At 42.0% G+C, this 14,106-nt stretch overlaps 1 protein-coding gene across 10 annotated transcripts in view; it reads left to right on the forward strand.

The window, feature by feature from the left end:
• The window catches only part of Trmt2b (tRNA methyltransferase 2 homolog B), a 60,223-nt gene that overhangs the window by 26,426 nt on the left and 19,691 nt on the right, over positions 1-14,106 (forward strand). For all 10 annotated transcript variants that reach the window (XR_004771384.1, XM_027433089.2, XM_027433088.2 and 7 more), the window contains 6 exons: positions 1,514-1,660; positions 3,648-3,742; positions 4,168-4,382; positions 4,544-4,645; positions 5,699-5,818; positions 6,018-6,117. Coding sequence is in view for 9 of the 10 variants with exons in the window: in XM_027433089.2 (XP_027288890.1) it covers positions 1,514-1,660; positions 3,648-3,742; positions 4,168-4,382; positions 4,544-4,645; positions 5,699-5,818; positions 6,018-6,117 (779 nt within the window). In the remaining variant the exon portion in view is untranslated. The remainder of the gene's footprint in view (positions 1-1,513; positions 1,661-3,647; positions 3,743-4,167; positions 4,383-4,543; positions 4,646-5,698; positions 5,819-6,017; positions 6,118-14,106) is intronic.

Raw genomic sequence — 14,106 nt, forward strand, 5'->3', positions numbered from 1 at the left:
CTTTTTATTCATTCACACTTCCTTTCAAAAATATTGGGCATGTATTATATGACAGATTGAGGAGATAACACTAAACCTTCATGGCACTTAGAGTTTAGAGTATAAAAAATGGTGATGTCCTCCATAAGGTCACGGGGCAGGGTTGGCTGCATGGCTCTGGCAAGCCTGGAATTCAGGACCCTCCTGCCTCAGCCTCATGGCTGCTAGGAATATGGATATGTGTTACCACGGCTGGCCAAGGAGTGTGCTTTTGTGTCACTTTTCGTCTCAGGGCTCATTAAATAAATTACCACAGGCCTGAGGTATAAACAACAGAAGTTTAGTTCCTTCCTGTCTGGAGTTCCAAGTCTAAGATCAGGGTCTGGCAGGTTTTTCTCTTCAGGCCTATGGCTGTCTTTATACTGTGACCCCACTTGGTCTTTTCTGTGTATATTTGTGTTTTTTTGTGTGTGCTCATATTTCTTCTTCTTCCTACATTCCTCCTCCTCCTCCTCCTCCTCCTCCTCCTCCTCCTTCCTCTTCCTCTTCTTCTCCTTCTTTTCCTTTTTCTTCTTCCTCCTCTTCCTCCTCCTCCCTCCTTCCTTTTAGACAGGGTCTCATGTAGCCCAGGCTAGCTTCAAAATTGTTATGTAGACAAGGATGACCTGGAACTTCTGATCTTCCTGCTTCTATCTCCCAAGTGCTTGTATGACAGTTATGTGTCACCATGCCCAATTTTTATGCAGTGTTAAGGATGGGAAACCCAGTACTTCCTGCACACCAGGCAAGCACTCTACCAGCTGAGCTATATATTCCTACCCGTACCTTTTCTCTTCTTACAAAGACTCTGGTGAGATTGGATTAAGTGTCTTTAATGGCTGTCTTAGTTTGGGTTTCTATTGCTGGCAAGAGACACCATCACCACAGCAACTCTTATAAAGGAAAACATTAAATTGGGGTGGCTTACAACTTCGGAGGTTTAGTTCATTATTGTCATGGCAGGACATGGCGATGTTCAGGTGGAGATGCTGGTGGAGAAAGATGAGAGTAGAAGGAGAGACTGTTCAATGGGTGTGGCTTGAGCATATATGAGACTTCAAAGTCAGCTTCTGCTACTCCAACAAGGCCATGCCACCTAATATTGCCACTCCTTATGGGCCAAGCATTCAAACACATGAGTCGGTGGGACCATACCTATTCAAACCACCACAATGGCCTCTCTTTAATTTAATCACCTCTTAATTTTGTGGACTTTTGAGAGTCTCACTAGGTAGCCTAGAATGACATTAAACTTGAGATTCTCTGACCTCAGCCTCTTGAATCCTTGAAGTATGTTGACTACCATTTCTGGCTTCCTTCCTCACCTGATTAAAGGTCTGTTTTCAAATGCAGTCATGCTCTGAGGATATGGGGCTAAAGGCTTCAACACATACATTTAGGGGAGCATAATACAGCCTCAAACAATGACCTGGGATGGACAGTGAGCTGTTGAACTTGTTCTTTCTGCCCATATATAATATCAGTTTCTTCTTAGTACTATGAAGTATTCCTTCGACAGTCTTCAGTGGAGCCCTGTCTTCTGTTTCATGAAGGTGGACACTGGCGTGAGCTCACAGTTCGAACCAATAGCCAAGGACACACGATGGCTATCATCACGTTTCATCCCCAGGGGTTAAGTCAGGTAAGCCTACAGGATAAGAAGCCACTTCTGTAGTAACTCTACTATGTTCCTGGTTTGGTTTTTTGGGGGAGTTTCAGAGCAGTTAGCAGAAACCACACATCTAGTATTTTTATGTAGGTTACAGAGCAGGTTTGAGGATGAAGAGGAGTTGGTAAGAATGTAATTTACCTATACTGCTGGCATAATCAAAACACAGATTGTGGCTAGGTTACCCAAGATGATTATTGTACATGGCCTCCCAAGTATTTTCATGTAGTAGTAGGCTCTACTGAATCCAAAAGCTATTTCCATAGAAATTTGCATGTCCAACTTTTATAAACTAAATTCTTCACACACTCTGCTAGTGTAGTGGTGAACATAGCAGTCATCCAAATTATGCTTTACATTTGAAATGCACTTAGCACTTTCAGACAGTGTTCTAGTTGGCTATCTGTTGCTGCAATAAAAACCATGACTAAGAGTGACTTGATGAAGAAAGGATTTATTTCACCTTACAGCTCACAGTCTCTCTTGAAGGGGAGGCAGAGGAATAATTCAAGGCAGGAACCTAGAGGTGGTAACTGAAGCAGAGGTCATGGAGGAATACTGCTTTCTGGCTTGCTCCCTATGGCTTTATTTTTAGATTTAAAATCATTTCATGTGTATGAGCGTATGCATGTATGTATGTGTACCATGTGTATGCCTGGTGCCTAGGAAGGGTAGAAGAGGGCTTTGGATTCCTTGACACTGGAGTTATAGACAGTTGTGAGCTACCGTCTGAGTACTGGAAATCAAGTCCAGGTCCTCTGCAATGGCAACAAGTGCTCTTAACCACAAAACCAACTCTTCATCTTTCAGTTTTTCTTATATACCTAAGCACCAATTTCCCAGGGATAACACTGCCCACAGTGGCCTGGGCTTTTCCACAACAGCCATCAGTTGAGAAAAGGTCCACTAGACATGCCCACGGGCCAGTCTTATTGAGGCAGTTCCTCAGCTGAGGCTCATTCCAAGTTCACTTCATTTTGTGTCCTGTTGACAAAATGACAGAACCCCAACCAGCACAGATATTCTTATATGGAAACATCCCTACACTTAGTTGACTATCTCAAAAAGTTTATGAAGTAGGTAGGTGTAAGAAAAATGTTACCACTCTCATTTTTATAGATTACCAAAGGGAGGCATAGTCACATGGAAGGTTAAAGAGCCAGTTAACTACAAAGCTAGGATTTGACTCTGGTTCCTGGCCTGGTTTTTTAAATTCTTTAGCTCTGACATGGTTTTATAATCCCATATCTATATGTCAAGCTAGTCCGTAGTGATTAGCAATATTAGAATTCTAATATGTTCTGTAGCCAGAAAAAGGGGAGTCGTTATTTACCTTGTTCATTATCTTCCTTTTACACTTAATTGGATGTCAGAGAACAAGTTGGCATGAGTTGTTTCTCTCCTTCCATCACATGTGTCCCAGGGATTGAACTCAGATCTTTGGGCTTGATGGCAGTGCCTTTACCCATTAAGCCTTCTTGCCAGCCCACCATGTTCTTCCTTTTGTTTCCCCGTTCATTTCTTCTAGGACTCATGACTTATGAGGTGATATTTGAGTAGGTGGTTGGGATAGCAAACGTGGAGAAAAATGAAAAGATTTTGAAAGGTTATTTTCTGTGCATGATGGGGCAGAAGCTTAGTTTAGCTTCTTGTTTATAAGAATAACTCACACTTCCTTTGGAAAACTATTAGAGGCTCAAACTAGAGAAAGTGCCAGTTCTATTGTATGAGATTTGTCAAAAGCTGAGAAGCCAAGCAGTGCTTCAGCTGAGATGTGAAAATAGCCTGTTGTTGTTGATTGTGCCCTGCAGAACATTGCTTTATGCTAAGTGTTATTTATAATAGGACTTGAGAAATGTGTCTTCTTGTCTGACTGCTTCAGGCCTGATTCCTGTAGCTATTGGCAAGAGAATTTGTCAGGGATGAGTCTGCTTGCCTCACGATTTCATGTTCTGGGCAGGAGGAGCTGTGTGCTCAGAAGGTGACCTTGAAGGATTTTTTCACTCAAGGCCCTGGAGCAGTCTGTGAATTGACCTCACTCTATTTCCAGGAAAGGTAAGCCCGGGGCAGCCAGACAGGAAGTAGGAGGCTGCAGGCTTGCTGTAGCCTGGCTTTGTGCTTAGCTGATGGTACTAAGCTACTTTGTACTTTGTACTTAGCTACTCAGAGTGGAGGCCCACAGGCTAGTGAGACCTGGCTTTCATACATCAGCCACATCTGGAAACCCAGGCTAGAATAGAAAAGTGAAGTGTGGGTATCATAGCCTTGACCTTCTCAAAATCAAAACAAAAAGAATGTAAAATGAGAGTGTACATACTTATCTCCATCCTTCAAGAAGGGAACTCATACAGAAGTCTCAGAGATGTGTTGAGCAAGCTGTGTCTTCTAGCTGAGAGGCTTGGGGTGCCCCTTCTAGCCAAGCAGTACGAGGTAGAAGGTTCTGTCATTCTAAAATGCTGTCTTTCTTTATTCTTTCCTAGCACCATGACCCGTTGCAGCCATCAGCAATCCCCCTACCAGCTGCTGTTTGGGGAACCCCACATCTTTGAAGATCTTCTGGGTTTGAAGATCCGCATCTCACCGGATGCCTTCTTCCAGATTAATACTGCTGGTGCAGAATTGCTCTATCAGACCATTGGGGAGCTAAGTGGAGTGAACTCCAATTCCATCCTCCTTGACATTTGCTGTGGAACAGGCAAGTGGCTGCCCTAGGAAGAGTCTGTGTGTTGTCCTTCCATCTACCCAGAGCCTATGGCCTTTTCAAGGGTGTCAGGGGGTGGATAGTATTGATGGTCTGAATATAACCATGAAGTTTAAAACACAAAAATAATTCCCTCTTATTTATTACTTCTTCAGGTGTGATTGGCCTTTCTCTGGCTCAGTGTGCATCCCAGGTCCTTGGTGTCGAGCTGGTGGAGCAGGCAGTAGATGATGCCAGGTGGACTGCAGCCTTTAATGGTACCTAGATCAATAATGGGGAGAAACGAGGGGAATGTAGCTGAGGGGCTGTGGATGTAGCTCAATGGCAGACTGCTTACCCAGCTAGCATGTTTGAAACCCAGGGGTCCATTACCAGCACAGCAAAATCAAACAAACAGAAATGCACTCGTTTCTATGCAAAGGGAGACATACTGTATCCCCAGCTTATAGGGAAGCAGAGTTCTAAATAGAGTAGCCACACTTGGATCTTGATGTTTTCTGTTAGAGGTCTTAATAACTATTTCATTTTTCATTCTGTAAAGATCCCAAGGGAAGTACAAGCCTAGTTGGTAGGAAGGGAAATGGTAAAATGTTAAACATAATAGAAGAACATGTTTTACTTTAGACTCAGCATCAGAACCTAATACAGTAGGTTTCAAACTTAGAATTTTGGCCTGGCATTGGGGTGAGCACCTTTAATTCCAGCACTCAGGAGGCAGAGGCAGAGGCAGGTAGATTTCAGTGTGTTCAAGGCCAACATGGTCTCTATATAGTTGGTCCAAAGCCAGCCTACATGGTGAGGCCCTGTCTTAAACAAAACAAGATAAACAAACCTACAGTTTTTAAATAGAACCTTTTGTTTAAATAAAACGACAAATTGCAACATGAAAAACAGTTTGTCTTGTTTTTCTGTGCAGCCCAGGCTGGCCTTGAATGTCTTATCTCTTTCTTTGCCTCCCAAGTGCTGAGATTGCAAATGTGTGCCTACATGCCCAACTTCTAGACAGTTCTTGAGGCACCATGTGAAAACTTCTGATGGGACAGGAAGAACCCTCGAGTGCAAGTCAAGGTCTTTGATGTGGTCTAGGTACTTACATGCTGCACTTTCTAGTCACTTGAGATGGGAGGCTCATTCAGACTTTCCAAGGGAAAGTACTTAACAGCAGATCCAAGAGTGGCTCTTTCTTTGCCACTCAGAGGTACACTGGAGTCAAAGGGAATGTCAGGACTCTGGCTGCTATATAGTTCTAGAAAACCGAGGCTTCCCATTTGTTGGGCTCAAATTATGTCACACAATCCTCTCCTCCACAGGTGTCACCAACTGTGAGTTTCATGCTGGTAGAGCAGAGAAGATTTTGCCACAGCTGTTAAGGTCGCAGAAAGATGAGAAGTTAATTGTTGCTGTGGTGAATCCGGCCCGTGCTGGACTGCGTAAGGAGGGAGGGGCAATTTGGGTGTCCCCCCTGATGTCCACCAGTTCTGCATCTTTATTCCCATACCAGGCTAAGGGGCTCCCTATAAGGTAGCCCTGAAGCAGCTTCTCCTCCATTCCTTAGTGCTGCTTAATGTGAATTTTGGAATATTGGACTTCGATGGGTTAAGTGTATTAACAAGGTGTTTACTCCTTCAGATCATCAAGTGGTGCAGGCCATTCGGAACTGCGGGGCCATCCGCACTCTAGTTTTTGTTTCCTGCAAGCCCCATGGTGAAAGCATGCGGAACTTCATTGAGTGAGTCTTGGACTTTTTTTCAATACTAGTTTTCCACGAGCTGAGGATATGGCTCCCCCTGGGTTTGATCTTCAGCACCACATAAAACTGAGCAGGCTGGTAGAGGCAGGAGGATTAGAAATTTAAGATCATCCTTGGCTATGTAGTAAGATTGAAGCCATTGTGGGATAAGCAAGACCCAGTCTCATTAAAAAAGCAAAAACCAAAATTATTTTTTTCTAAAAATCAGAGCAATCTATGCTTTCTATGTACAATTTGGAAAAAGTATAGAAACATGAAGAAAAAAGAAAAGAATTTCTATCAGTTTATTTTTTTAATATTTTTTTGAGACAGGGTCCCAACTATGTAGCTCTAGTGTCTTATAACTCATTCTGTAGACCAGGCTGGCCTTGAACTCACAGAGATCTGCCTGCCTCTACCTCCTGTTTGCTGGGATTAAAGGTGTGCACATTATACTTGGCTTAATATACCACTTTAAAGATGTTTTCTTTTATTTAAATAAAATTATGTATATGAACCTGAATAATTTTATGTGCACTACATAATTCACACAAGCCCATGCAAGCCAGAAGAGGGTTTCAGATCCCCTGGAACTGGAGTTTCAGGCACTTGTGAGCCAAACTTGGCTCCTTTGTGAGAACAATTAGTGCTCTTTACTGAGCCATTTCTCCAGTCCCTGACTGTATCACTTTTAAGAATTAGTTTTAGGACCTTGTCTAGGGAGAGACAAATCAGGTACTCTGAGTACAAAATTTAAAGAGGGTACCAAGGATTTTAATGATCAAGATACAATTTTAATATATTAGAAAATCAATCTTCTCCAATCATGAAGGACAAAATTTATTTTAAAAAATTCAATGCCAGGTGTGGTGACCTGAGCTTGTAATCCCATCACTAGGGGAGTGAAAACTGGTGAGTCCTTAGGGCTTGCTGAACAACTACTCTAGCCCAATCAGTGAGCTCCTGACCAATGAAAGACCTTATCTCAAAGGAGGTAGACAGTGTTCCTAAAGGTGACACTTGAAGTTGCCTTCTGGTTTTGATGCACGCACGTGCATACACACACACTCGTGTACACATACACACACACACACACACACACACACACACACACACACACACACACACACACACAAATAAGGTACTGGATTTAATTCCCAACTGAAAAACATGTTGAAAAGGTGGCATCTGATTAACTTTTTAAAAAGATTTTGCTGAGAGATCATATGTGGTATTTGTCTCTTTGGCTTATTTTATTTACCAGATTTTCTCTATCCATTCATCTATTGATAGAAATCTTGTCTGGTTGTTGGGAATAGTGTAGCAAGAAATGTTAATGTAGGTATTTCATTGATAGGCTGATTTAATTCCCTTTGGGCTGTTCCAACAAGTGGTACATATGGGTCATATGGTAGATTTATTTTTAGTTTTTTGAGGAATCTTGATATTATTCCATTAATTTTCTTTTTTTCTTTAAATAAGAAACATGATTGTTTTACACGTCAATCCCAGCTCCCTCTCCCTCCCCTCCTCCCCTGCCCCCCACTAACACCCTACCTATCCAATACCATTTCTGCTCCCCAGGGAGAGTGAGGCCTTCCATGGGGGGGGCCTTCAGAGTCTGTCATATCCTTTGGGATAGAACCTAGGCCCTCCCCTGTGTGTCTAGGCTGAGGGAGTATCCCTCTATGTGAAATGGGATCCCAAAGTCCATTCCTATGCTAGGGATAAGTACTGATCTACTACAAGAGGCCCCATAGATTTCCGAGGCCTCCTCACTGACAGCCACATTTATGGGGTCTGGATCACTTCCATGCTGGTTCCTCAGCGATAAGTCTGAGTACCAAGACCTCCCACTTTCTGTGGGTTTACCATTGTGGTCTTGACCCCTTTGCTCATCACTCCTCCTCTGCAGCTGGATTTCAGTTCAGTTTAGTGTTTAGCTGTGGGTGTCTGCTTCTACTTCCATCAGCTGCTGGATGAAGGCTCTGGGATGGTATATAAATTAGTCGTCAGTCTCGTTATCAGGGGAGGGCATTTGAGGTAGCCTCTCCACTGTTGCTTAGATGGTTAGTTGGTATCATCCTTGTAGATTTCTGGACATTTCCCTAGTGTCTGATTTCGCTTTAAACTTATACTGGTTCCCTCTTTGATGGTATCTCTTATTCTGCTCTCTATTCTTTTCCCTACACAAACTTCCTGCTCCTTTGTGTCCTCCTCACCCCTCCTCTTCTCCCCTTTTCATTCTCCTAGCTCCCTCTCCCCTCCCCCATGCTCCCAATTTGCTCAGGAGATCTTGTCCCTTTCCCCTTTTCCGGGGGACCATGTATGTCTCTTTTAGAGTCTTACTTGTTGCCTTGCTTCTCTAGTGGTGTGGATTGTAGGCTGGTAATCCTTTGCTCTATGTCTAAAATCCATTTTTGAGTGAGTGCATACCATGCTTGTCTTTTTGTGACTGGGTTGCCTCGCTCAGAATGGTTTCTTCTTGTTCCATCCATTTGCCTGCGAATTTCAAGATTCCATTGTTTTTTTTTCTGCTGAGTAGTACTCCATTGTATAAATGTACCACATTTTCTCTATCCATTCTTCAGTTGAGGGGCATCTAGGTTGTTTCCAGGTTTTGGCTATTACAAATAATGCTGCTATGAACATAGTTGAACAGATGTCCTTGTTGTATGAATGTGCTTCTTTTGGGTATATGCCTAAATATTCCATTCATTTTCATCCCTACCAATGTTTAAACGTGCTATTTTCTCTTTTCCTTGTCAGTGTGTTATTTTGTACATTTTTGTCGTGTTCTGGTTTTTAGTTAAATTTTAATTACTTTATCAATGTATGTGGGGAGGCATAGAGTTATGTCTGCCTAAGGTTCTGTGTAGAAGTCAGAAGACAACTTTTGGGACTTGGTTTTGTCCTTCTTTCCACCTCAGGTGCTAGAGATCAAACTGAAGTCCTGAGGCTTGTGCTTTCACCTGCTGAGCCATCTTGCCCGCCTGTGTATATTTGTTATGAGACAAGGATTCATGTAGCCAAGGCTGGCCCTGAACTCTCAATTCTCCTGCCTCTACCTCGAGAGTCATAGGATTATAAGTGTGTATCACTATGCCCAGCTGTTTTCTTTAAAAATATTTTATAGTTATTTAGTGTGTGTGTGTGTGTGTGTGTGTGTGTGTGTGTGTGTGTGTGTGTGTGTGTGTGTGTGTACACCTCAGTGTATATGTGGAGGTCAGAGGACTTAGGTTGTCAGGGTTGGTGGCAAGTGCATTTACCCATGGAGCCATCTTGCCAGTCCGTAACTCCTTTTCCTTTTTTAACCTTAACTATTCTTACAGGGAAGAGACAATACTTTCTTGTGTCGTTTTAAAATTTTAAATTAGGTTTTCTTATTCCTGGTCAAAGTGTGGAGAGCAAGTGTTTAGAATGCTTTGCCACAGAAAGGACATCTCCAACACCCCACCAAGGCTTAGGGACCATTCATTGCAAAAGAGGGACATGATAAGAGCCAGAGTTCAGGGAGGAACTGTAAGAAACAGTATATTCTCCATGTGACAAGACCACTGCACTCAAGAACTCACAACATCTGTGGTGGCCTGCACAAGATTAAACCAGCCAGCATTCTAGCATGGAAGGGGAAGGGGGTCATGAACGCTATTGATAGCTGTTAGTAGAAGCAGAATACATTTTCTTTGGGCGTATGGTCCCTGGTAGGTTGATCGTGCTCTAGTGGATGGTCCCACGTGTAAATGGGCAGCACAAATCAAACTTGATGGGTTATTCCAAAAAAGACATGAAGTTGGGAGGGGCCCGGAGATAGGGGGTGGATATGGGAGGATTTATGGGGAGGAACAGGGAGGCTGAATATGAATATAATACATTGCATGTGTGTATGAACTTCTCAGAGAATTAATATAAATTATATATATTTTTTAAAAAGAATTAAAAAAGCCAGGTGTTTGTGGTACCTGTTTGTAATGCCAGCTTTTAGGCGAAGACAGGAAGATCATGGGTTTAATATTAGCCTAGACCACATAATGAGATCCTGTCTCAAAAATTAATATTAAAAGAAAAAAAGACACAGCCAGGTGTTGCGTTTCAGGCATTTAAACCAGGCACTCGGGAGGGCAGAGGCAAGCAAATCTCTCTTGAGTTTTTGGCCAATCTGGTTTACATAGTGAGTTCGAGACCAGGCAGGAATATGTAAATAAACCCAGTCAAGAACATAAAAGGGTAAAATCACAAAACTATAGTCATAAATAATAAAGCGGAATAACTACAGACTTGAAGGATTTGTTTTGCCTTATGCTTGAAGACAAGGTATCACTATGTAGTCCTGACTGGCTAGGAACTCAATACATAGACCAGGCTGGCCTTGATCTTATGGCCAATCTGGGCTACACATTTTTTTTTAAATGTCAGTGGTGGTGGTATAGGTCTTTAATATCAGCACTCGGGAAGCAGAGACAGGCAGGTATCTGTGAGTTTGAGGCTAGCTTGGTCTACAGAGTGAGTTCCAGGACAGCCAGACTGTTTCATGGAGAAACCCTGTCTCAAAAAGCCAAAAAGAATATTTTTTTTTACATTTACTTTTTAGGGGGAAAGGTTGTGGGAGTTCTCTCCTTCCACCTTGTCATCAGGGTTTGCAGCAAGCACCTTTACCAGCTGAGCCATTTCAGCAGCCCTGGTTTATTGTTCCTTGGTTTATTTCATTGTGACACTTTCATACATGTATCGTATGCTATGTTCTTATGCACCTCTTTGCTCTTTTTTATTTCATTTTGGCCCTTTCCTTCCCCCCCACACTGTCCCCATTCTGTCTTACCCCTTCCCACACACATACACAGAGACATACACACAGATACACAGACACAAAATCATGTGCTATGTGTCTTTCTGCCTCTGGCTTATTTCACTTAACAATGATCGCAGTTGCATCCATTTCCTTGTGAGTGTCGCAATTTTATTAGTGTGTAGAGGTGAATAACATTCCATTTGTATAAGTACCACACTCATATGTGCATATGTGAAAGCCAGAGGTCAACACTAAGTGTGTTCCTCTCTCACTTTCCACCGTGTTTGTCTTCTTGTCTGGGCAAGTGTGTGCATGTGAGGAGGCCGTAGGACAGGTTGGAGGAGTTGCTTCTCTCCTACCATGTGGATCTCAGGGACTGATTCAGCTCATCAGGCTTGGGGGCAAGCACCTTTAGCCACTGAGCCACCTCACTGCTCCTTCATCTTCTCTGAGGACCCGGTCACTGAATCTGGAAGTTGTCATTTAAGCTAGGTTGACTGGTCAGTGAACCCCTGACATCTGTCTTTCTCTCTCCCCTAATCCTCAGCACTGCTTGCTGCTACCATGTTCTAACGTGGGTGCTGTGGAGCCAAACATAGGTCCTCATATTTGCATGACAAGCACTTTATCTGTTGAGTTATCTCCCCAGCCATACCTCCCATTTGAAACTATTTATCTCTTCATGAACTTTTAAACTGTTTCTACTTCACAGCTATTGTGAGGAAAGCTGAAGGAAACATGGGTGTACGTGTATCTCTGTAATATGCTGACTTGGAATCCTTTAGTAGTGGTATAGCTGTGTCATATGGTAGCTCTGCTCTTAATTTTTTGAGAAACTTCCACATTACTTGCCACAGTAGCTTTACCAATTTCTTTTTTTCAAAGATTTTATTTATTATGTATACAACATTCTGCTTCCATGTATATCTGCACACCAGATGAGGGCATCAGATCTCATAACGGATGGTTGTGAGCCACCATGTGGTTGCTGGGAATTGAACTCAGGACCTCTGGAAGAGCAGCCACTGCTCTTAACCTCTGAGCCATCTCTCCAGCCCCAGCTTTACCAATTTCTACTTCTACGTGCAGTGAATGAGGGTACCACATCCTCACCGGCATTCATTGCCATTGGTTTCCTTGATGTTAGTTATTATGACTGGGGTAAGAGAATCCCAGAGCAGTTTAAAATTTACATTTCCCTGATGACAAGAATGTTGAGCACTTTTTCAAATAGTTATTGGCCCCTTATATTTCTTTAAGAACTATCTATTAAATTCATTAAATGATATAATATAAAAATACTAAAATGATACTACATAAAATACAATCATTTTTTACTTAACTATGGGAATATTATATATTTTTTAAAAAGATTGATTTTATGTGTATGAGTGTTTGCTTGTGTGCCCAAGTAAGCTAAAAGAGGATGTTGGCTCCTCTGGAACGTGAGCAACAGATGGTCGTAAGCTGCCATGTGGGTGCTGGGAACCAAACCCCGGTCTTCTGCAGTAACAGACATCACTCTTAAATGCTGAGCCATCGCTCCAGCCCTGGAAATATTTTCGAAGAAATTAATCATTCAGTGATTTCATTCTGTGAGCATCATGGGGAATAATTATTCACAAGAAGTTGGCTACATTATTGCTAAGCTAATCTCACAGGACTGCCGTTATCTATGCAGTGGCTATCTTCATTATACCATTTGCAGACATGAATTCAAAATGTATAATAGACCTAAGCCAGCAGTGGTGATAAATGTCTATTATCCTAGCACTTGAGAGGTAGAGGCAAGAGGAGATCAGAAGTTTAAGATCAACCATCCTTGGCTGCATGGTAAGTTTAAGGCCAGCCTGGGCTACTTGAGGTATGTCTCAATAAAACAAAACCAAAACAGCAAAAAATTGTATCATAGAACTAAATTTGAGAATGAGAGCTGAAACTATAGAATTTTTAGAAGAAAACTTTTAAAATCTGCATGACCTTGGGTTGGGCAGTCTTTTTTTAATACAGTATCAAAAGCTCAAAGGAAAAAGAAAAATAATATTTAAATCAAGATGAAACAAAAACCCTTTTTATATTGCAAATGTTACTATCCAGAAAGACAGCCTATGGAATGGGAGAAGATATGGATTGGTATCTTTTCCAGCATCCAGACACAAAAGACCACTAGTAAGTCAGATATGGCAACATATGTTTGTAACCTCACCTCAGTGCTAGGAGGCAGAGACAAGTGGATCCCACAGGCTCACTGACCAGCCACATCAACCCCTGGCTTCCACATGTGCCTCTATGGACAAGTGCACCTTCACACACAAATATATAACCCTCACACACGAGAGAGAGAGAGAGAGAGAGAGAGAGAGAGAGAGAGAGAGAGAGAGAGAGAGAGAGAGGGAGGGAGGGAGAATATAAAATGATTCTTTTATAGAAAATGTTCAGAATAAAAAAGTCTACAGAGACAGAAAGGTTTGTGGCTACCTAGAGCTAATGTGAATTTGGGAGTTATGGCTGTTAAGAGGTACATGGGATCTTACTGGAATAATGAAAATGTCCCCAAATTGCTGAGAGTGGTGAGTGCATGCACTGAATATACTAACAATCACTGAGCTGTATAAATGGATAAACTATATGGTATTGAATAATGTTTCAATAAAACTATGGAGAAAAGTCTGGAACTTTTACATAACAAAAACACCATAAGCAATTTCACTTCTGGAAACCATTTTGCAGTAAATATTACAAAAACTTTTTTGCTCTGTCTGTAATTAAGACCTAGAGGTCAATAAGAAACAGTAAAACTGCATAGTTGGAAAACTAACAGAGCATATGCAAAAGGAAACATTATAAATGTGTCCATGTCAGCTGGAGAGATGGCTCAGTGATTAAGATCACTAGCTGGTCTTCTGGAGATCCTGAGTTCAATTCCCAGCAACTATATGATGACTTATAACCATCTGTAATGAGATCTGGTGCCCTCTTCTGGCCTGCAGTGGTACATGGAGACAGAACATTGTATATATAATAAATAAATCTTTTAAAAAATTAAATGTGTTCATGCTTTATGAGAAGCTGCTGCCCCCCATGAAAATAGAAATAAAGTCTGATGCTTTAATCCCAGCATTCAGGGGGCAGAGGCAGGCAGATCTCTTGGTGCTAGGCCAGCCTGGTCTATAGAACAAGTTCCAGGACAGCTAGGGCTA

Source organism: Cricetulus griseus, chromosome X, assembly GCF_003668045.3.
Source record: "Cricetulus griseus strain 17A/GY chromosome X, alternate assembly CriGri-PICRH-1.0, whole genome shotgun sequence".
Taxonomy (NCBI): domain Eukaryota; kingdom Metazoa; phylum Chordata; class Mammalia; order Rodentia; family Cricetidae; genus Cricetulus; species Cricetulus griseus.